This window comes from Helianthus annuus, chromosome 2, assembly GCF_002127325.2.
Source record: "Helianthus annuus cultivar XRQ/B chromosome 2, HanXRQr2.0-SUNRISE, whole genome shotgun sequence".
Classification (NCBI taxonomy): domain Eukaryota; kingdom Viridiplantae; phylum Streptophyta; class Magnoliopsida; order Asterales; family Asteraceae; genus Helianthus; species Helianthus annuus.
The window spans coordinates 72,704,476-72,727,618 of NC_035434.2; the positions used below are offsets into that span (position 1 = coordinate 72,704,476).

Sequence of the window (23,143 nt, forward strand, 5' to 3'; positions counted from 1 at the left end):
TAGAGCTACTCGATACTGTGTACTATTGGATCAACTGTTTGAATAATCATTGTTCTTGTTTGAATTGTTGCTTAACTATGATACGTGCCATACGTGACAATCACTGATGTGATTTATGTGTAAACAAACTGTAAAACTGATCATTACCAAACACTCTCCTAGGTCGCGAGTATTGAATAAATTAACAAGTGAAATATTCTGCCGAGCAAATCAAGGTGAGTTCATTGCATTTTTTTTCAAGCATGCGTCCCGGTGGTTTGGGACAACTGGTAAACATTTGGAAGGGAAACATTGGGTAAACAACTTAATCGGTTTTGGTTATTGCCTGGAGGGCAATGGAGGTATTTAGTTGATAGCGCTATTAGGTGGGAAACCTCACACCGGGCCGTAAGGACGGGCGTGAACTAATTATCTGGGTATGGCTATGGTTGTTAGAGGCACACTCCTCGGATACATATGGGCACTCTCCCTAGGGTATCTAACGAAGGCAACAAAGCAAACGGTCGTTAAGGGGTACCCACTCCCCGGATACTTATGGGCACACTCCCTGGGGTATCTAACATGAGCAACATCGTAACGCAACATTGAATCGCATTAACATACATCTGGTAACTCAACACGTTAACAAAACCTTGAACTCGCCAGCGTAGTCTGACACACTTGTTTGCATGCTTGTAGGTCGTTAACGTTTGGAACATGGACTTGCTATCTGGGAGTGCTGGAGTGGTCATGGATCGAGACTCTTGGATTCACTTATAAACAATGCATTGATTTTGATTATTATTATGAAACGATTACATGCTTCCGCTACACAACTTTTGAGAATTGATATCATGTAGACATCTTATTTGGTAATTAATGTCATGACTTATCTAAATATTTATCATTGGTTCAATGTGATTGGTGGCTCGAACTCTGATGCGTAACACGCCTCGCGGGGTTTCCGCAGGTAGAATTTGGGGGTGTTACAGTCAACATGTTGAATTTATACCTCTGAGTGATCTTTTGGCAGACCCGAAGCTTTGTAATGCTAAAATATACTCACTAGAATATGTGGTAAAAATTTCGTGAAGTTTCGTTATCGTATGAGAAAGTTATGGCCAAAACCGTACTTGAGGGGTTAAAAGCGTCAACGTCGAATTTCATGGCTTTCGGGTGAGCGCAAAGTTAACCGAGGACTTTACCATGTTGGTAAATGTCCCAAGGTTCCTAAAAACCAAGTTTGGGGGTTTACGAGTCAAGATAAACGGCAAAACCTCGCGTACGAAGGACAGGGGCCAAATCTGCCAATTAACAAAAGTTTGCTTGTGCTGAACAGGTCCTTGCGGACCGTATACCTGGACCTTACGGTCCGTATAGGATGCCCAGTATCAGAAATTCGCGAATTCTTGTATTTGGGTCCGAATTGTGAGTGTTATACAGCTTTCAGCACCTCCCTTTTTCACCAATGGATGGCCATGCATGTCTAGGACACCTGTGAGCTTCCTATAACATCTGATTTCCCATTTAATCTGATCAATTCATCACATTTTGAGAGTCTTGAGTAGTGAACAAGAGCACTAGCAACTTGCAAAAATTCACAAGGCATTCCAGGAGCTCTCTGATCGTCAAGGCCACTTCCAAGTGCTATCTAGGCTTCATTAGGACCTTTGTAAGCATTCATATCATTCTCTAATTTGTTCTAGCTTTGATTATTAGCCAAAAGTCAATCCATTGTTCATATAGTTTGACTTTTCGATTAAACGAAATTGGCTCTGTCATTTCTCAAATTGAAACCACTTATATGTTGGTAATTATGTGGGAAACAAACCCTCAAAAGGGTATTCTCTGATTCCCACTCTAAGCATGTTATTTGTCGAGTCAAAGTTGTTCTTAAAAAGTCAACAGAAATTGTTTTTGTGAAATATAGCATAAATGGTAATGTAGATGACATGCAATCAGTTTGATCATCAAAAATAGCTTTATAATGAATGTAAGAATATGTTTTACCATGATCAACTCGACAATCTTTAGTATAAGCCCGGATTGGAACCGAAAGTCTTACAAAACGACTTTTTCGTTGACTCTCGATTCAGATCCGTGCATGCATGTTTGAGATCTGTATTAGAGTATATTTTTGACCATTTTTATTTAAGTTTAACTCTCTGGAATTTTTACAACTTGAGTCTATGCTTAACCGCTTCATATGCATGTTTCCGATTTATGCTTAAAGTTGACTATTTTGCCCTTTTTGATATAAAACATGATTTTTGGAAAAGTGAAAGAGTAGAAATCTTTATTTATGATTTATAGACTTGCACCGAAAATTTGAGATCAGTTGGTGGTCCAGATTTTGAGTTATGGCCGATATCGCAAAACTAAAGCTTTATATTACATAATCGGCGCATTTAGCGTATAACCTATTTAAGGCCACTTTTTGATATAAAACTTTTTACCCACTGATGTTATATAATATTTTGGGATTTTTAAAGATTTTTATTTAATTTTTGGCTGATCGTATCATAGGTCGCTAAGTTGATTCGGTTGATGCCGGTTTTGACCGTTTAAGCCATAAAATGAGTTTTATAAATCCTTTTGACCCCAAACCTTTTTCTACTAATTTTATTTGTTAAATAAAATGTTTTGAGCATTCTGGAAATATAAAAATCTCAGCTTTCTTTTGAAAACCCGGAAACGGCTCTAAATCGCATTTCTAAGCGTTTTTAACGCATAGTATGCGTTATATCCATATTAAACATATAAGGGTTATACCTACTGATGTATTTAGCATATTTTTATAAAATAACAGTAAGTATAAGTTTTTGAACTCAAAAGTTTCCAGTTTTGACATTTCAGCCCTTGTGAAATTACTAAAATACCCCTACGGTGCATAGTTTGATTTTAAATGATAAGTTTTGTATACGGGTCATACCCTACTGTTATAATATGTCAAATTAAGTATATTTACTGTATAAATCAGACCCGTAACTCAGACTTCCAATTTTACTCTTTTATAACATTTTAAATGACCAAAATGCCCTTCTAAGGCATAAATTGAGTAAAAAAAATTATTCGGGGCATAATAGAACATAACTTGCTTATATTATATCATATTTAAAGCATATTATCTCAGGGAACTTGCATATGACTCTTTTGGCTACCCGTAACGCTCTTTAGCGCTCGGTTCGGTTTACGTAACTAGTTTGCATAAATTGACCGAAACGGGTCAAACGTTATCATTTTTGTCTTAAAATCCAGAATGTATTTAGTATACCCATATTATACAAGTATTCAAACTTGTCGGGTCTAAATCACATTCTATCCGGTCTTTCGCTTAATCGTGCGCTTGTACCGTATCGTCCTTAAAACTAACCGGTCAAAGCTTAGGCTTAAATAAAGACCCGTTAGGAATCTAATAGGTTATTATAAACCTTTGTTCCAGAATAGGAGGCCCGGTAAAAGCTACCTACACTTACCAATTGTGATTCATACTTACTCAGGTAAATACATTTTGACTTATTTTCCCTATACGGGCTTGGGGTACGGTATATAGAATACCGCTTGATCGAGCGTACAAATCTTGCACCCTTGGGTATGCAATTGGAATAATTTGATCGGCTCGTTTAAACAGTCTTGTTTTACTTTAAGCCTTTGGGGGATTAATGACCGTGTCCCGGATATCCTTGGCATTATCTTACGAGATGGCCACGACCTGAGCATGGGGTGTAGGCGTACACTCGTCATGTATAACTCAATAATGTGGTGTGTCAATTAATCTTTAACCCGGATAAGATCCCGGGCTACCAAACGTACGAGTAGCATGTAATTCGTTCACAAGTTTATATTGCATAATTATCCCAAGTTATAAAAATATTTATGCCATGTGCATTTAAATCAATTTTCAATCATTTTCAAAATGAGTCAGTTGATTTGTATTTACCAGTGTAAACTGACGTATTTTCCCAAAAGGTTAAGTGCAGGTACTAAACGAAATAGGCTGGCTGTCTCCTAGAGCGTCCACAATAGTCTCGCAAGCTCGGACGACAATAAACTGTTGAACATTTATCTTATTTTATTGATCCGCCTGTGGATCCGTTTCAACTACTCGTGATATTTATTATTACATTGTATTTAAAGTTGAAATGAATCTATTTCTGCTTCCGCTGTGCATTATTATATTGTGTTGTTTGTCTATGACGACGCCAACTACGTCACCATACCCCACACCGGGCCCACCGGTGACACGTGGAGATCGGGGTGTGACAATGGTACTCTTGAAAACATGAATGAATTTATTTTTAAGATCATCCCGAAAATTCAACACTGAAAACTTTGTTCTTTTCATGAAATAGAATCTGCGTTCAATATCTTAATCGGCAATCATAAATAATTTTTTTCTTAAAGCAATCAGAGGTTGTCGTGGAGGTGGTTGCAGGTTGTGGTGGGTTGCAAAGGTAGAGGAGGTGGTGGTGGTACAGTTTTTGAGAGGGAGGGGAAACGAAAAAGACGAGTAGTGGGCAGTGGCGGATCTAAAAATCCGCATAGGGGTAACTTGTCAATAAAAATAGGTAACGAAATTGAAAAAAAAAACGTCAATTTTTTTCCAAAATTTACACTATTATCGGAGCGTCAAGGGGCAACGGAGGTTACCCTTTCTATCACTCCAGGTCCGCCTCTGGTAGTGGGTCCATCTTCTTTATATTTTTTTTATTTCTTTTAATTGTTCAAGGGTAATATAGTCATTTCATACATACTTAACTGAGAAATCTAACAGAGGTTAGTGTTAAATACCACCCGAATTTAAAAATTACAACCACTAGACCAAGTGTGTAATTAGTAAACTATTAGGAACAAATTTGCAATTTTTGCAAACCAAAAGGACCAACCAAAACCAAGAGGAACAACAAGGCATTTAGGCTATGTCCATTGGTGACCAAAGTTGGGTTGGTCACCAATAAGACAAAACTTTGAGTAATTAATAAAATAAAAAATGAAATTAAAATTGGCAACCAAGTTGGTGGAGCAACCTTGGTTGCAACCCAAACTAATTCCCCTATTAGTTTAATTACTCAAATAACTTGTAATATTCAAACATTTAAAAAAAACTAAATACATGGTATTTCTTATTTTTATTTTGTGAACATCCTGATATAAATTTTATTAGAAACCGGGTTCGTTAAAAAATCATATTTTTTAGGTTGGGATGGGTTGTGAATGTGTGTTGAAAATTGAGTAAGGTTGGGTTGTCTAGATGGAAGAAAGAGATATTAATTTTTTAATAAAAAGTTGGGTTAGGTTTGGTCACCAATGGAGATAGTCTTAACTCTTATTTTTATACGGGGTCTCGAACTTAAACTCGAGTTTAGTTGAATATCAAGCCAATCTGAGATAACGGACACCGGATATGATTGGTTACTAGGGGAAGCAAGGCATATATGAATCCCCAAACACTTTGGCTTTGGCTGCGCTTCAACAATCCGCTTCAGATTCTCTAATCTCCACGCCGGTCAACGCCTGCGGCGGCTTCTTTTTTCATTCTCAAACTTCTTTTTATTTCTCTAATTACTATCGTAATTGAAGGTCTTGACTTCAATTCACCAGGTAATTCATTCTTCACAGACTAATTTTAATTCGTATAATTTCAAAGTTTATTATTGTTGTAGTTGCAGAATTTATTATAAGTTTATTAGGTAATTGAATTGAATCCTTGTGAATGTATAAACAAAGTAGTCTACTTGTAATCTGTTGAATCCACAACAAATTTCAACTTTTAAAGATAATTTTTTATATTTTTTTCTCAGATCTGTAACATTGTTTCAGTTTTAAGTTTCATAATGGGTATAAGATAAGACTCATGGTTGTAAGAATCGGTACCAACTAGCGATTAATCGGGATTACTCGAATTGGGATGTAATTTTCAGTTTTTTATATATACGCATGTTTACGTAAGTAGACAGGTTTTAACCCCTCCTCCACCCATATTTTTTACCGTATAGGATTAAGAGCACACGGGGCGGTTCCGTGATAGCCCAATATAACGAGTGATGGGTTTTGTCTTTCCACCGCCACTCAAAGTATAACGCGTTATTGTATCACGGTTTCTCGATTCCGTGATATTTTCAACGCCGTGATGATATTATTTTGTGAGGGTAGTTGTTGGTTGGGGGGAAATTGTTGGGTGTGGTGGTGAGTGATGACCACCCCCCACTAAAAAAAGGTTGTGAGTGATGGAAAAATGGTTGATGACATGGCGGAACTTGATTGCCATTGGTGTTTGTGAGTGATAGAATTCTATCACTAGTGACCACCCCCTCCCCTAATTGCTGATTAGGGCCAATGTCCTGCCGACTAGGACTGACTAGCGATTAATTAACCGATTACTAAAAAATTAATTCGTGGTTGGCCAACTAGTGAATTGTCGCTGATTAATCCCGATTTTTCCAACGTGTATTTCTTGGGAAAATTATCTTCTTTTTCTATAATTGGTTTCTCATTTAATTAAGCTGTTGATGTTATATGATACATCAGTTTATATCAATTAAAACCTGTTGTTTCTACCAATGTATCTGCAGGAATAAACAAGTATGGAGCATGACTGTCCTCCTGCTAAAAGGAGACATATATCGCATGAAAATAATACGGACTGTTCTGAATCCAACGATGACAAGATTACGGAAGAAGTTCCGAATACAGAAGTGGTCGTCAAACAGGGTTGTGCGGTTAATGAGGGGAAAGAAAGTATAGAGCATGACTCTCCTCCTGCTAAAAGGAGACATATATCGCCGGAAAAGGATGACGACACTTCTGAATCGAACAAAGACTTAGATACGGAAGAAGTTTCAAATACAGAAGTGGCGGTCAAAGAAGATTGTGAGGTTAGTGAGGAGAAAGAAAGTTTAACGAAGGATACTCGAATTGACGATATTGACATTGAGCAAGAAAACAACAAGTGCAAGAATGAGATTGTGATGGAAGAATCACAAGTAGATGCACCGGAAGCAGGTGGTAATGAGATTAGGAGTGAAGATAATACTTGTGGGGAAAACGGTCATCCTCAGTCTAGAAAAAAGCTTCTTGTTCTTGATGTAAATGGGTTGCTTGTCGATATTGTAGCAAACCCGGATGAAGATTATAAACCAGATACAATATTAGGGTCAAAATCAGGTTGGGATTAATTTTCTTTTTCTTTTTTTTTTACTCTTTGTGTCCATTTCGTTGCTAACTTGATTATTTCTGTCTGTTTTAGTGTTCAAGAGACCATTTTGTGATGAATTTTTGAAATTTTGCTTTGAGAGATTCAATGTAGGCGTTTGGACATCAAGAACAAGGTGCTCTAAATTTTCAGCTTATTACTACTTTATTCACTTTTCGAACCGAAAGACAGTTTTTCACTCATGTGTAGTGGTGGCATAGTTGACCCGTTTAATTATAAATGGCTCAATTAGGGTTCTATTTCATCTCTATTCTCTAATGGGTATTTTTTAAAGAGTAGATAAAAGGAAACAGGTCAAATGGATCGAAAGTTGTCTAAAATATATTATTAATACATAAACCTCCTAAATTATTTTTCCATGGAATTAGATTAATGCTAAACTAATATAAGTAATCATATTTGACGCCCTGATTATATGATTTTTTTGTCAAAAATTGGCAAGCCCAGTTTCGACTTTCACCAAAAAAAAAAACTCAATATTCGAGTATCCGACTCACCGGTGCCACCTCTACTTGTATTTAATTTACACATTATATTAACCTCTCCTTGACCTCATGCAATTGTTTTGGTGTTTTCATATTTATCAACGTTCTCCAGAAGGAATATAGAGCAAGTGCTTAAGTTTCTTGCAATCGACACTAAGCAATTGCTTTTCTGTTGGGTAAGGCCATCTACTAACTATTGTTATGTGTGACTGTGTAGTCTATTACTCTAAAAGTCAACCATCTGTTCTTTAACATGATGAAAACTGGTTTTGTGCAGGATCAATTTCACTGTACCAAAACAGGTTTTAATACTATCGAGAACAGTGGCAAGCCGTTGGTGTTAAAAGAGCTTAAAAAGTTATGGGACAAACAAGATCGTTATCTTCCATGGTATAAAGGAGAGTATAATGAATCAAATACGGTATTTTTGGATGATTCTCCATATAAGGCGCTACGCAACCCTGTAAGCTGTCTTTTCCTTTCCGTTGCATTTTGTTTATTTTTTTATTCTGACCAATTAAAAGTGTTAAATTCAATCACACTTCTCATTTCAATTTTTCAGCCACACACTGCAATATTTCCATATTCCTACAGTTACCGCGATACTCAAGATAATGGTTTAGGTAAGTCACCCTGTCCCGTTTATATATGCCTAATTCTAGTCACTACATATGAATGAGTCGATTTGGGTTATGTTTTATCTCAACTCTCAAGTGGGTTGCATGTGATACGTCTAGGAAAATCACTGAGGTACATGGTTGTAAAAATCCCGACTAGTCTCTGATTAGTCGCCGATTAATCACTAATCGGAGGTTCACTGATTAACGGCCGATTTATCGCTAGGCGGTCAATGGTGGTCCTATTCTGGCCAAACGTCGGCCAAATTTCGACCAAATCTTATAAATTCCTTCCAAATACTTTTAAAAATGGTCAATGAGGGGTTAAAACATGTCTACTTTAAAAAAAACTACATATAAAAGTGTGTGTTTATATATGTAACTAAAAATTACTATAAAAATCTCAATCCGATTAATCCCTGTTAATCCCGATTAATCCCTGTTAATCCCGATTAATCGCTAGTCGGTACCCCACCGCCCGACTAGCGCCTAGCGATTCTTACAACACTGCTGAGGTAAGTTAAGAACTAGATCTCCATGAGGGGTTAACCGACTTAAAGAACATCCATGAAAATATAAACCGTTATGGTATATTTATAGGAGTCTACTACTCTTAACTCTTATCGTAGTCTGTAAAGAATCTTAGTAATTTACTAGTGTCACGTGCTACAATAAACCAAAGGGCAAGAACCTAATAGAGTTGTCCTCTTCTTTTTTTCTCATAGCTTGAAATCGTTCCATCACATCGGCGTCTTTTACTTTATCAAAAGTTTCTATTTCGACCGCACAAACCATAGCGTGGTTCAAATATTCCGGGCCCATTGGATTGCGTTAATCCGTTTTGACAAACTTCAATTTAGAAAAACATCTTTTAACGGTTGCAAAGCTTCACTACCCGATAAACCAAAGGACAAGAACTGTGTGTTCTGGTTTCCACCATAAGACGAGCAAGATCACGTATTCAATTATAATATTGTTTTGGGTCTTGGGCTAACTTTATCAATTATATTTAGGGCCTCCTTTCAATTCTGTTATTGTTAATTTGGGCTTATTTTATCTTTCGGGCCTAATTATTCTACAAGTTTTCGCGTTGTAAAATGTTTGGGCTTATAAAAAAGGGATTTTAGTAATATCAAGTATACTATTTTTTGTTAGGGGTATCCTCGTATTATTTAGGGGTATCCTTTGTATAAAACCGAAAAAAACTCTACGAATACGGCGTTGAGCCGTAGCCCGTGCTACGGCTCCTAACACTATGGTTCCGCCCCTGCCCCTTTCCCTCAAGTTTTGAGTGAGCTCTTAGAGTTTAAGATCACATTTTGTCGTAATAAAGTGTACCTTTAGGGCCTCAAGTTGATAATTACTTTTTTTGGGTAAAGAAGTTGATAATTACTTAGTTTATTCTTAACCCATACAACCTCATAAATTGTTTATTAAAAAAGGTTGAGTTTGTTGTAGTTTTTGCTATCTTATTTAACACGTATTCTTTATAGTTATTTAGAAATGGGCAGTGTTTCCTGATCAACCAGACCATAAATTTACTAATATTGATTCGTCTCGTTCCCCAACTCGCCCATGCTGCCACCTCTACTATTAATATCTTCAAGTGTGTATTTAAGTATTTACTAGGTTATCATTCATCATATGTTTCTTGTCGGTTTTGAAAGTTAACGTATCAACTGCCAAATGCCTATCGTCTAACTATTCGTTCTTTGAGTTTACACCCTATGCTGTTTGAATATTTCTTAATATACCTATTTCTAAAAGGATCATGTGCTATTGTTTGAGCTTATTTATATTACGATACATGGCCATATGTCCACCACCTTGCATAATCTTATTGTGATATTCTTGAATTGCCATTGCAGGACCGAATGGCGACCTTCGTAATTATCTGGAACAGCTGGCAGCATCTGATAACGTTCAAAAGTTTATAGAGCAAAACCCATTTGGTCAACAACCGATAACATATGACGATGAATCATGGTCTTTTTACCGTAAGATCATTGGTTCCATTGGACCAACAGCTGGTCCTTCTCGTTCTAGAAAGAAACTTATTGTTCTCGATACTGGTGGGTTGCTTGTTGATCTCACAACGGCCCCACGTGAAGGATTCAAAGCAGACACAATGCATGGGTCAACATCAGGTTTAGATTCGTATTGTAATTAATTATATAGGTTGTGTTTTATCTCAAATGGGTCTAAGGGGAACAGGTTAAATGGGCTGAAAGTCACTCGAAGTCTATCTGTGATATGTATACAGATTTTTAAATCATTTTGTTCAATGATATAGATTCGTATTGTAATTATATTGTTTTTGTAATCATAATGAACATACTTTTCATTATTATATCATTTTTAAATGTATTAAAAGTGTTTGCTGGTCAACCCAACCCGACCCGTTTTTTCATATTGCTCAACAAAATGCTGGCTTTAATTTTTGTTTGCATTTGCAGTGTTTAAAAGACCCTATTGTGATGATTTTTTGCAATTTTGCTTCAAGAGATTTAACGTAGGTTTTTGGACATCAACATCAAGGTATAATTTTTCTATAATAATTGACTTTACTTTTCTGCAATTTTAGACCACTCTCAATTTACTATACCGACCGTATGCTTTTGTTTTCTTTTTCTTTTTTTTTATTCTTTTATCGTTTAAAATTTTTCTTTGTGCTCATAAGTATTTATGAACTCAATTCAGATATAACACGGAATGCACTCTTGACTTTCTTATGGGGGACGCTCAACACAAGTTGCTTTTCTATTGGGTAAGCACATTTATAATTTATGTATATATATATATTGATAGGGTAAGGTTCATGCGAGAACCACCTTTATTGCGAGAACCGCGAGAACCAATGTGAACACAAGCTAAAATAGCTAAAAAAAACCTAAAAAAACCCTAAAAAAAACCTAACCCCCACCCCCCCACCCCCCAAAAACCTAAACCCCCACCCCCCCCCCCCCAAAAAAAAACCTAACCCCCCCCCCCCCCCTCAAAAAACCTAACCCCCCCCCCCCCAAGCTAAATGCTAAAAACTAAAACCCTCAAAAAACCTAAAAAAAACCTAACCCCCACCCCCCCACCCCCCAAAAACCTAAACCCCCCACCCCCCCCCCCCCCCCAAAAAAAACCTAACCCCCCCCCCCCCCCAAGCTAAATGCTAAAAACTAAAACCCTCAAAAAACCTAAAAAAAACCTAACCCCCCCCCCCCCCCCCAAAAACCTAAACCCCCCTCCCCCACCACCCAAAAACCTAAACACCCCCCCCCCCCCCCCAAGCTAAAATGCTAAAAACTAAACCCCCAAAAAACCTAAAAAATCTAAAAAAAATCAAAAATTTTTTTTTTTATTTTTTTACTATTTTTTATGTTCAAATCGCTACTTTTTGTAGCGAAAAAAAAAAAAAATTTTAAAAAAAAAAAAAAAAAAATTTTTTTTTTTTGGATACTAAAAGTAGCGATTTTTATATAAAAAATAGTAAAAAAATAAAAAAAAAATTTTTTGGGTGTTTTTTAGATTTTTTTAGCTATTACTGTTTGTGTTCACACTGGTTCTCGCGGTTCTCGCAATAAAGGGTGGTTCCTAACGGATCTTTGTCCTATATTGATATTACTTTTAAGTCTATATTGTTGTATTAGTAATTTAATTAGTATGTTAATATTATTTTTAAATCTATTTTTCCATTAATATTTATCAAGATTTTGTTTTTTTTTCTCGTTGCAGGATCGAAGTCACAGTACCGACACCGGTTTTGGTACCGTTGAGAACAATAGTAAACCCTTAATCGTTAAAGAACTTAGAAGGTTATGGGAAAAGAAAGATCCAGATCTTCCTTGGGATATAGGAGAGTATGATGAATCAAATACACTTTTAATTGAAAATACCTCACACAGGGCTTTGCTAAATCCGGTTAACATTCTTTCTTTGTTTTATTATATTTTTTTAGTTTTTTTTACATATTCTTTTCTTTTTTTGTTAGTAAAAGTTAAACTTATGACCTTCGTTAACATTCTTTTTCCTTTCATTTTCAGCCACATACCGGAATCTTCCCTTATCCTTACCGCTACTGGAATACAGAAGATAATTCCTTAGGTAATTCATGATAGTTTTTTTCTTTTTTTTTTGCAAATTTGATTATACTCTTGATTTTTTTTACAGGGCCTGAAGGTGACCTTCGCGTTTATTTGGAAAGGTTAGCAGAATCTGAGAATGTGCAAAAATTTGTATCGGAAAATCCTTTTGGTCAACGTCCCATTAGGGAAAAGAATTTATCGTGGAAATATTATCAAAAGATTATTCACGCGTTCTCATCTAGATTAAAAGGTCGCTCTAATGGTTCAGTTGATGAGCGATATAAAAAAACGTCTGAAGATAAACCCGACACCACTACTGCTTTAGCTGCTCCAACCTTAGCGGAACCAAAAGCCGACTCTACTGTTTCAGCTGCTCCAACCATATTGGAACCAGAAATCGACACAACTATACCTGATGCTCAAACCTCATTGGAACCGCAACCTGACACTAGTATGCCTGATGCTCAAACCTCATTGGAACCGCAACCTGACACTAGTATGCCTGATGCTCAAACCTCATTGGAAGCACAAACTGACACTACTACACGTGATGTTCAAACCGCGTTGGAACCACAAACCGACACTACTGTACCTGATGCTCAAACCGCATTGGAACCTGAAACCAGCACTGATGCTCAAACCTCATTGAACCCAGAAACTGACAGTACGACTGTTTTGGCGGCTCAAGCCTCGTTGGAACCACAAACCGACACTAGTACTGTTTCGGCTGCTCCAAATTGATTGGAACCAGAAACCAACACTGCTAACTGTATTGACTGTTCCAAACTGTTAACGGCGGATCATTAGGGAACTGAGTTATATGTAGGGCTTTGCATTCATCTTCTTGATAGATTACTTAGACATAGATAGCATTTATCTTTCTATTCCTTCTAGTTTTGCCGGAATTTGTGAGCCGGTGATATGTATGACCCAACTACGGAAGTTGTAGGTGATTGTGCATGGTGGCGTTGTTTGGGTCTGATTTTTGATTCGTCTTCAATGGGTTTTACGATTGTACGGGGTTGTGTAGTCGTGTTCTACTTCTGACCAAAGCATGTCAGGATAGATCAAGATGTCTACAATTTTCGGGCAGATAAGCAGTTGCGTTTGCTAATGCCGGGTTGCAATTTGGTGTGACATTTAGATACAAGTTTTTTATAACATTGTTTTGGATTTTTGTAATAGTTTTGGTAAGACATTTTTTTTTATAACACTGTATTAGATTCTTGTAATTTTTTTTTTATTTTTGTAACATGATTACTATAAGTTGATGTTAAAATTTAATGCACCCACTTCGGAATATCAAATAATTGTCTTGGTTAATATGAATGAAGATGATATATCATATGCTACTTGTGAACTATATGAGTTTTACTTGATAAGAGCTCCAATCAAGTTGATTTTAAATGGGCTCGAAAGGTCAAGTTTCATACAGATAGAACAAGCGAGTGATGCTAAACGAGTTTATTATTTGTAAACAAGATTGGATTATCCGAATAAATTTAAAGGAAGGAGGAAACTTGATGTGTGTGTGTATATATATATATATATAATAGTTCAAATGAAAACCACTTTTATTGTGAAAACTCGAAAACTAACTAAAAAAAGCCTAAAAAACACACAAATTTTTTTTTCAATTTTTTTTTATAAAAATCGCTGGTTTTTATATATGAAAAAAAACTTTTTTTCAAAAAAAAAAAAAAAAAAAATTTGTAGTACACATACACATGTGCACTACACAAAAAAAAATTTTTTTTTCAAATTTTTTTTATATATAAAAACCTGCGAAAATTATTATGCAAAAAAAAAATTGGTATATTTTTTTGGCTTTTTTAGTTAGTTTTCGAGTTTTCACAACAAATAGTGGTTTTCATTTGAACCTTCCCCTATAAATATATATATATATATATATATATATATATATATATATATATATATATAGGTAAAGGATCCTGTACAAAGTCCTACTTTTGTAAGAAGTGTGAGAAATAATTTGGGGATGACAAGTGTCCTTTACCTTAATTAATTCAAAAGGGTACATTAGTAATTTACCTTTCTTATCAATTAATTGTGTGTAACGGTTTTGGAGTTAATTTAGGAGATACATATCTTTTTGGTTTATACATGATCTCCTATATACTGATCGTAATTCTCATTATAAAATCGACGCCATTATTTAATTGATGAACGTAAGGATTTTGATCACTGCAATTCTCAAGTTTTATTTAATTCTCGAAATACACACAACGGACCGTGGTGATGCAAGTATACTCGTGAGGTTTTATAATATTAAAGGGTTATATACATAAAGCTTCGATCTTGAATTGGTGTTTTAATGTTTTTTGGATTCCAGATAAAACACCATGACTTGAATCATGGCGTGGTGTTTTATCTGGAGACATTGTTCATGGCGTGGTGTTTTAAATATCTGGAGACAAAACACCACGCCATGAACAATGTCTCCAGATGTTTAAAACACCACGCCATGAACAATGTCTCCAGATAAAACACCACACCATGAACAATGTCTCCAGATAAAACACCACGCCATGAACAATGTCTCCAGATAAAACACCACGCCATGAACAATGTCTCCAGATGTTTAAAACACCACGCCATGAACAGTGTCTCCAGATAAAACACCACGCTATGAACACTGTCTCCAGATAAAACACCACACCATGAACAATGTCTCCAGATAAAACACCACGCCATGAACAATGTATCCAGATGTTTAAAACACCACGCCATGAACAGTGTCACCAGATAAAACACCACACCATGAACAATGTCTCCAGATAAAACACCACGCCATGAACAATGTCTCCAGATAAAACACCACGCCATGAACAATGCCTCCAGATAAAACACCACGTCATGAATCTGATTACAGTTATTCTAAACGTAAAACACCACGCATTGAATCTTATATAAAACAAAGAGGCTTCCGATTTAGATCTTGGTCATTAATTCCGATATTTAAGGAAAAAGGAGTGAATGTAGGTGTTTTTGGTTGTGTAGAATACGGTTACCATATTTGAAACATTGAAAAAGACACTATTACCCTTCAATTTTACATAAGGCCCCTCTAATTAAAACACAATTTACATTTTTATACCCTATTGATCTCAACCATTATATCAAATATCCAATGGTTTAAAACACTTCTTACCCTTCTCACATTTTAAACACTTTTTACCATATCCCTACCCTATATATATATATATATATATATATATATATATATATATATATATATATATATATATAGGTAAAGAGTATGGTACAAATATGGTTATCGTACATTACATACGCTATATTTTGAGCCGTACACGTGTCCTGATTCATTTTCGGTTCAATAAGGGTAGATCAGACAATTAACCTAATCATCAGAGGGCAAATTCGTCTCTTCATTCATTCAGCGAGAAGTTCGTTATACTATATCCCGGTAATTATTATTCAAATCAGTTTCAAATTTTCCATAATTCTCAATTGGCAGTTTTCGTTCTTCTGTGTTAGGGTTTCATTCAATTTGTTTATTTCGATGGATCCACAGAGTAGCACTGGACGAACAGAAGTTGATTTTGAAGAAAATCGACCGATTGGTGATCATGCTCAATTATCTGTTTATCAGAGAGTTTCGATTGAGGATGTTTTAAATCCGCGACCTACAAATCCAATTCCAATTCCAAGTACAAGTCATGCAAACGAGTGTTCTAATGGTAATTATGTTTATTCAGATATCTAAATTGTTGGTATAATTGTTTTTTGTTTTAATCGTAGAAATGTTTGTTTGTTGTTGCTTTTTTTTGAAGGTTGAATGTTGATTATACTTTTGTATTGAAATCAACATGCAGAAATTTCGTATGTTATTACTCTAACAATTCGCATTTGATATTATTTTTTTATGCATTTTCGCATGTTATTGTATAATAAATCGCATATGTAATTCAGATTAATCAATATCATCATTTCGCATGCTTTGATCAGACATTTCGCATGTGTTTTTTATGACGTTTTATGTTTCTGATTTTGATTCATGTAGATGAAGGGTTTACACTCCGGAGGTTAAAGCATCAACTACACCTGTTGTTGGAATGCAATTTATCTCTATTGAACAATCATATGCGTTTTATCAATCATATGCTAAGTTAGCTGGTTTTTCTATTCGGAAAGGTGGTGAAGTATACAGTGGTGGTATAATCAAAACTAAGTATTTTGTTTGTTCTAAAGAGGGACATAAGCCTCTGTGTATTGATGATCATTCGAAGTCAAAAAAGCAATTCAAAACAAGGAACAGGGGGACTATTAGGACTGGATGCAAAGCTCAACTTATGATTTGCACTGTGGATGGTAGATTATATACAGTAAAGAGATTTGTTGATGGCCATAATCATAAGTTTGTATGTCAAAATGACATTCACATGCTGCCAGCTTACAGACAATTGTCAGATGTCCAGGAGGAGATGGTATGGGAACTTGGCACTTTAAACCTTGGTCCTGTGAAAGCTTTCCATATAATGAGGAAACGTTATGGTGGTTTTGAGAACGTTGGTGCCACGGTTGATGATTGCAAAAATTTTAGGAAGCGAATAAACAGCTATATAGGAGAATATGACGCTGACATGGTAATAAATAGGATGACTGACAAAAAAAGTATTTAGCTGATTATTCGTTTGAATACTCTGTTGATGATGGCAAACGGTTAACTGGTTTGTTCTGGGCTGATGGTTTATGCAAGCTTAACTATATGGAATTTGGGGATGTGATATCGTTCGATGCAACTTTCAAGACAAATAGGTAAGTGTTTCAAAGACAAACATGTTTGTTGCTAATGAGCGTTCACTATCGCATGTGTAGACAACAGAGTGGTGTTGAATATATCGCATGCTATATTTCTGGTTTCGCATATGATTTTTAGTAATTCGCATATCATAAACGTTATTTCGCATGTGTTGTTCAGGTACAAGATGGTGTTTGTTCCGTTCACTGGCATTGACAACCACTGTCGAAATGTAACAGTCTCAGCTGGGTTGTTGGCATCAGAGAGTACTGAATCATATAAATGGCTTCTGAATTCATTTTTAAAGTCATTTGGTCAGCAGCCAAATGTTGTAGTGACGGATCAAGACCCTGCTATGAAACAGGCTATTGAGGAGGTTTTTCCTATTAGCAGACACAGACTGTGTATGTGGCACATAATGAAAAAAGTGGCAGATAAGGTATAGCATGCAATATTTTTGTGTTTTGTTGTGTTATTTTTTTTATCTTTTTTTATTATAGTTTTTTGTTATAGGCTGATATAAAAAGCATTTATTGTTATAGGTTGGACACGAGTTGTGCGATAATGATGAGTTTAAAAGGAGGATGTGCGACATTGTTTGGACTGATTCGATTGAGCCTGAAGAATTCGAGAGACAGTGGAAGTTGGAGATGATTGAGTTCGGTCTTACTGAAAACAAATGGATTGATGATATGTTTGGGATGAGATCCATGTGGATTCCGGCTTTTTACCGGCACGAGCCAATGTCGGGTCTTATGAGAACAACTTCAAGATCAGAGAGTGAGAACCATTTTTTTTGTCAGGTTGCTAATTCACAACTCACACTCGTAGAGTTTATGAATCATTTTGATGGTGCAATGGATGTACAAAGGTTCAATCATAGAAAAATGATCATATTTCAAGATATACTGAGCCAGCTGATTGGAGTCAAACTACCTTGGAAAAAGATGCTGCTAAGATCTACACCAGGTCTATATTTTTTGATCAGCAATTAGAGATACATGGAACAATTTCCGAATGTTTGCCGATGGACACGAAAGTTGAAGGTCCACATATCAAAATATTGTTGAAGGACTTTAAAGCACATGGAGATGGTTTATTGGAGGTATTTTACATGTTTTTTAGACATGTGAATTTTTTACATTACACATGCGATTTTAGTTTATTTATTTACATAATTTTTTAGACATGCGAAATTGTTATGTTTCACATGCGATTTTTAATTTTATTCACTTACATGATTGTTTAGACATGCGAAATTGTTATTTTTATATATGCGATTTTAAATTTTATTATTTTTTTTTGGTTATTGCTAGGTGTGGTTCAAGAATCTTGAAAATGATGTAAGTGCACAGTGTAGCTGTTTGCTTTTTGAGCAGTATGGGCTGCTATGCAAACACATATATTTTCTTTTCAAGATGTTTGGTGTTAAAGAGATTCCAAACAAATATGTTACGAAGAGATGGACGAAGGATGTGGTGCCCAATGAGTTAAATGTGAAGTACAATCTAAATATTGGTGGTAAGGATGTGCAACACAAGGCTAAACGGATTGCTCGTGAAATCATTCACACAGGGGAGTATTTGGTTAGTAATTTGATTTCTGACCTTGATCAACTTGTCTTAGTGAGGGATCAAATGATGCAGCTTAAAGAGAGAGTTGATCAGAGTCGCATAACCAAGCAACTTGATCCAAAATTTGACCGATTTTCAAAGTTGATTGGTTATCAACAACCAATAACTAATGCTCCCCCTACTGTTCGTGTGCCGGCTGGTATAAGAAACAAAGGCCGCGGCTCGCGTAGAAGGATTAAATCAAAGAAGGAACAAATGATCAGCCGCAAAGGGAAAAGGTCAAGGACATGTAGCGTATGCAATGAAAAAGGTCATGACATTCGGACTTGCGGCGAGCTTAAAGCCAAACAACAAGGTAAACAGGGAAAAAAGAAGATGAAGGGTGTCCAGATTGAAAATGTTGGGAGAGACAAAGACAATGAGGTTGAAGACGACGAAGAGGAAGATGACTTTGAAGATTACAGTAGTGATGATGGATCTGAAGAAGAAGATCAGTGGGAAGAGGTGTCTGAAGATGACGAGGATGAGTAGGTTTTTATAAATGCACATGCGAATTATACTAAACACATGCGATTTTATATTCATCTGCTTATATCATTTTATCATGCGATTTTTAGTTTAAAACATGTGATTTCTATAAGCTACAGTGTATAATCATTCGTACATGCGATTTCACTTTTATTACATGCGATATATGAGGTATCTTTTTGTTTTGTTATGTGACAATGATGGCTATATCATTCATTCGATTTAATATCTTATATAGCAAACATAATATGTGTTCAAAACATGTACCAAAAATATAATATTAGTTATTGTCTAACACAGCCCCAACCACAAAACGATTAAAAAATAGATTTTAGTTACTCGGAGCAAATATTTTGTCTCGTTCAGAAGAGCTGAACTCCATCTTCTCCTTCACAGTCTTTAGAGCATCTGTCAGGAAAGAGAAGGCTAAGTCATCAGCTTGAGATTGCCCTTTTATGTGATCCAAAGCTCTGTCTTTGAAGCTTGATGGTGGTTCTTGAAGTAGTTGTTCCCATACATCTTGATTTTTCTTGATTTGTTCAAGAATTTTTCCCTGCACATCAAGAACCAGATGAGAAGAGGTGACATCAGTGCTTATTTCTGTCAACGTTCTAGTTGACAATAGCTCTTTGATAGCAATGCTTTTGATTTTTTCTGATTCTTCAGATGCCATTTTTTGTTGATCTGTTTGTTGTGTGTCTTTATTTCGTATTATTTATCTTAATATGGAAGGTAGTTATATCTAGGTTTTTTATATTAATATAGTAAATTTATTATATAGGTAGGGTGGTAAAGTTCCGTAGTATTTATTGTAAAATTCATCATTACATGTCAAATTATAGTCACATCGTTAATAAATTAAGTTTTTTTTATATAAAATAATACTATTTTTAGTTTTTAAGATTGGTAGTTTGTTTGTTTTTTTTTTTTTGCATTTTTATTACAAAGTATTTTTTAAAGTTTTTTTTGCAGTGTTCTTATTCAAAATCGCACTTGATTCGAAAGAAATTCGCAAACTGTAAGAAACCAACATATAAATATCCTTTTTTCTGATATCGCATGTGTAAAATATCTGAAATCGCACACTATATGAAAAGTTTTTTTGAAAAGTTTTTTGAAATCGCATGTGCATTATCATGAATTCGCAAACTATATGAAATCTCATAGAATACTTAACTTTTTACTGAAATCGCATGTGCATGTCATGAATTCGCAAACTATATGAAATTTCAAAGAATTCTTTTTTTACTGAATTCGCATTTGCATTGTCGATGATTTCGCACATGATTTGACATTCTGCATCATCTTCTTCGATAGTCAGTCCATCCAGAATTTCTAAATTCATCAGAAGTTCATTTTCTCAGAAAAATTTGGTGAATATGAATCGATCGATTTGGTGAATAGGAATCGATCGATTTTTGATTAATTGTTATAATTTTGTTTTTGGTTTTGATTTAGGATCTTACGGGTGTTTTGATCTTAAATTCGACGATTTTAACCTTGGCGGTTTCTTTTTTATTAATCCTAATTTGATAAATTTAATAGAAAAACGCGCTGTTTAAGAGAGATGATCCGACGGTTGTGGATGAAGCGTACATCATGTACGATTAGGTTATTTGTATGATAACCGGCCTCTCTCGCTCTATATATATATATATATATATATATATATATATATATATATGACCGCTAGAATGAGAACCACCCCGAGTTGTAAGAACCACGAGAACCGCGACCCGCGGGTGGCCGTTGACCACGAAATTTTTTTTACACCTAGATCCGTATATTTTAAGACCGGGTGTAAATTTTGGGTTCAAACGGCGCGCCCGAGGAGGTAGTTTTTTACGCCCAAAGTTTGGGTTTTTTTAATTTTTTTAATTTTTCTTTTTTTTTTAACCAAACTTTGGGCGTAAAAAACTACCCCCTCGGGTGCGCCGTTTGAACCCAAAATTTACACCCGGTCTTAAAATATACGGATCTAGGTGTAAAAAAAATTTCGTGGTCAACGGCCACCTGCGGGTCGCGGTTCTCGTGGTTCTTACAACTCGTGGTGGTTCTCATTCTAGCGGTCCCCTATATATATATATATATATATATATATATATATATATATGGGATCGCTAAAATGAAAACCATCTCTAGTTGTAAGAACCATGGGAACCACTTTATGGCCCTTAGATCAACTAGATGGATGGATGGATGTGATTAAAAGTAGTTAATATTAATATTAAAAGCTTTTTGTCTTATTATGTCTTTAATATTATAATCTAAAAGGGTATTTAAGTAAAATGACTCTATTTTGTCTTTTTATATATATTAATTTTAAATTACCTTTTTTGTCCTATTCATTAAATACTTTTTATTAATTTTATTTTTTAAACATAATTTCCTTATTAAAAACATTTTTAAATTCAGATTATTTTAAAGATTTTTATAATTTTTATAATTTAAGTTTTACGTTAAACTTTTTAGGTTTTTTGACGCGTCGTTTTTTAACGCGCCTTTTTTTTAACGCCGTTTTTACGCGCCGTTTTTTACGCGCCGTTTTTACGCGCCGTTTTTACGCGCCGTTTTTTACGCGCCGTTTTTAACGCGCCGTTTTTTTAACGCCGTTTTTACGCGCCGTTTTTTACGCGCTGTTTTTAACGCGCCGTTTTTTTAAGGCGTCGTTTTTCTCAATCGGCGTTTTTTTAACGCGCCGTTTTCCGAAGTTTTTAACGCGCCGTTTTTTAAAGCCGTTTTTACGCGGCGTTTTTTACGCGGCATTTTTACGCACCGTTTTTTACGCGCCGTTTTTACGCGCCGTTTTTTCACTTTTTTTAACGCGCCCTTTTTGTACACTTTATACGTTTTACGTTAAAAAATTTAAACTTTTTACGTTTTACGATTTACGTAAAAGTTTTTACGTTTTACGTTAAAATTTTTACGTTTTACGTAAAACTTTTTACGAATTACGTTTTACGTAAAATGTTTTACGTTTTTTTAACGCACCGTTTTTTCCCGGGTTTTCCACGCACCGTTTTTACGTTTTTTTACGCCCCATTTTTTTACGCCCCATTTTTTTACGTGCCATTTTACCGTCATGTTTTTACGCGCCGTCTTCTACGCCCCGTTTTTCACGCTTTTTACGTCCCGTTTTAACGCGGTGTTTTTTTAAGGCGCCGTTTTTCTCAATCGACGTTTTTTTAACGCGCCGTTTTTTTAAGGCGCCGTTTTTTCTCAATCGACGTTTTTTAATGCGCTGTTTTTTACACGTTTTTTAACACGCCGTTTTTTCGACGTTTTTTAACGCACCGTTTTTTACAAGTTTTTTACGCGCCGTTTTTTCCACGTTTTTGAACGCGCCGTTTTTTACAATTTTTTTACGCGCCGTTTTTTGAACGTTTTTTAACACGTTTTTTATGTTTTATGTTTTATGTTAAACTTTTTACGCTTTACGTTTTACGTTAAACTTTTTACGTTTTACGTTAAAAAGTTTACGTTTTTCGAAGTTTTTTAACGCACCATTTTTTACGTGCCGTTTTTTCAAGCGTCGTTTTTTTAAACGCGCCGTTTTTTCCGCGTTTTTTAACGCGCCAATTTTTTATACGTTATTTACACGCTGTTTTACCGCGCCGTTTTTTTTCACTTTTTTTAATGCGCCCATTTTGTACACTTTTTTCGTTTTACGTAAAAAATTTTAAACTTTTTACGTTTTAAGTTTTACGTTAAACTTTTTATGTTTTACGTTTTACGTAAAATTTTTTACGTTTTACGTTAAAATTTTTTCATTTTACGTAAAACTTTTTACGTTTTACGTAAAACTTTTTACGTTTTACGTTTTACAACCGCCAAAAAACTTTTTACGTGTTGCGTAAACCTTTTAACGTTTTACGTAAAACTTTTTAC

The 23,143-nt window shown here is 35.3% G+C and overlaps 1 protein-coding gene across 1 annotated transcript; it reads left to right on the forward strand.

Annotated features, from left to right (window-relative positions):
- Window positions 1-5,337: 5,337 nt before the first annotated feature.
- On the forward strand, window positions 5,338-13,672 carry LOC110916324. The gene is made up of 12 exons (XM_022161068.2): window positions 5,338-5,580; window positions 6,552-7,143; window positions 7,226-7,307; window positions 7,790-7,853; window positions 7,955-8,140; window positions 8,240-8,300; window positions 10,163-10,441; window positions 10,751-10,832; window positions 10,995-11,061; window positions 12,021-12,206; window positions 12,329-12,389; window positions 12,456-13,672. The coding sequence occupies exons 2-12, from the start codon at window positions 6,564-6,566 to the stop codon at window positions 13,109-13,111; spliced, it is 2,304 nt and encodes a 767-aa protein (XP_022016760.1). The 5' UTR covers window positions 5,338-5,580; window positions 6,552-6,563; the 3' UTR covers window positions 13,112-13,672.
- The last annotated feature ends 9,471 nt before the right edge of the window (window positions 13,673-23,143 follow it).

Coding starts and splice junctions, on each gene's coding strand:
- LOC110916324 (XM_022161068.2), top strand. CDS start 6,564: ATGGAGCATGACTGTCCTCCTGCTAAAAGGAGACATATATCGCATGAA. Junction 7,144..7,225: donor AATATTAGGGTCAAAATCAG/GTTGGGATTAAT, acceptor TGTCTGTTTTAG/TGTTCAAGAGACCATTTTGT. Junction 8,301..10,162: donor TACTCAAGATAATGGTTTAG/GTAAGTCACCCT, acceptor TTGCCATTGCAG/GACCGAATGGCGACCTTCGT.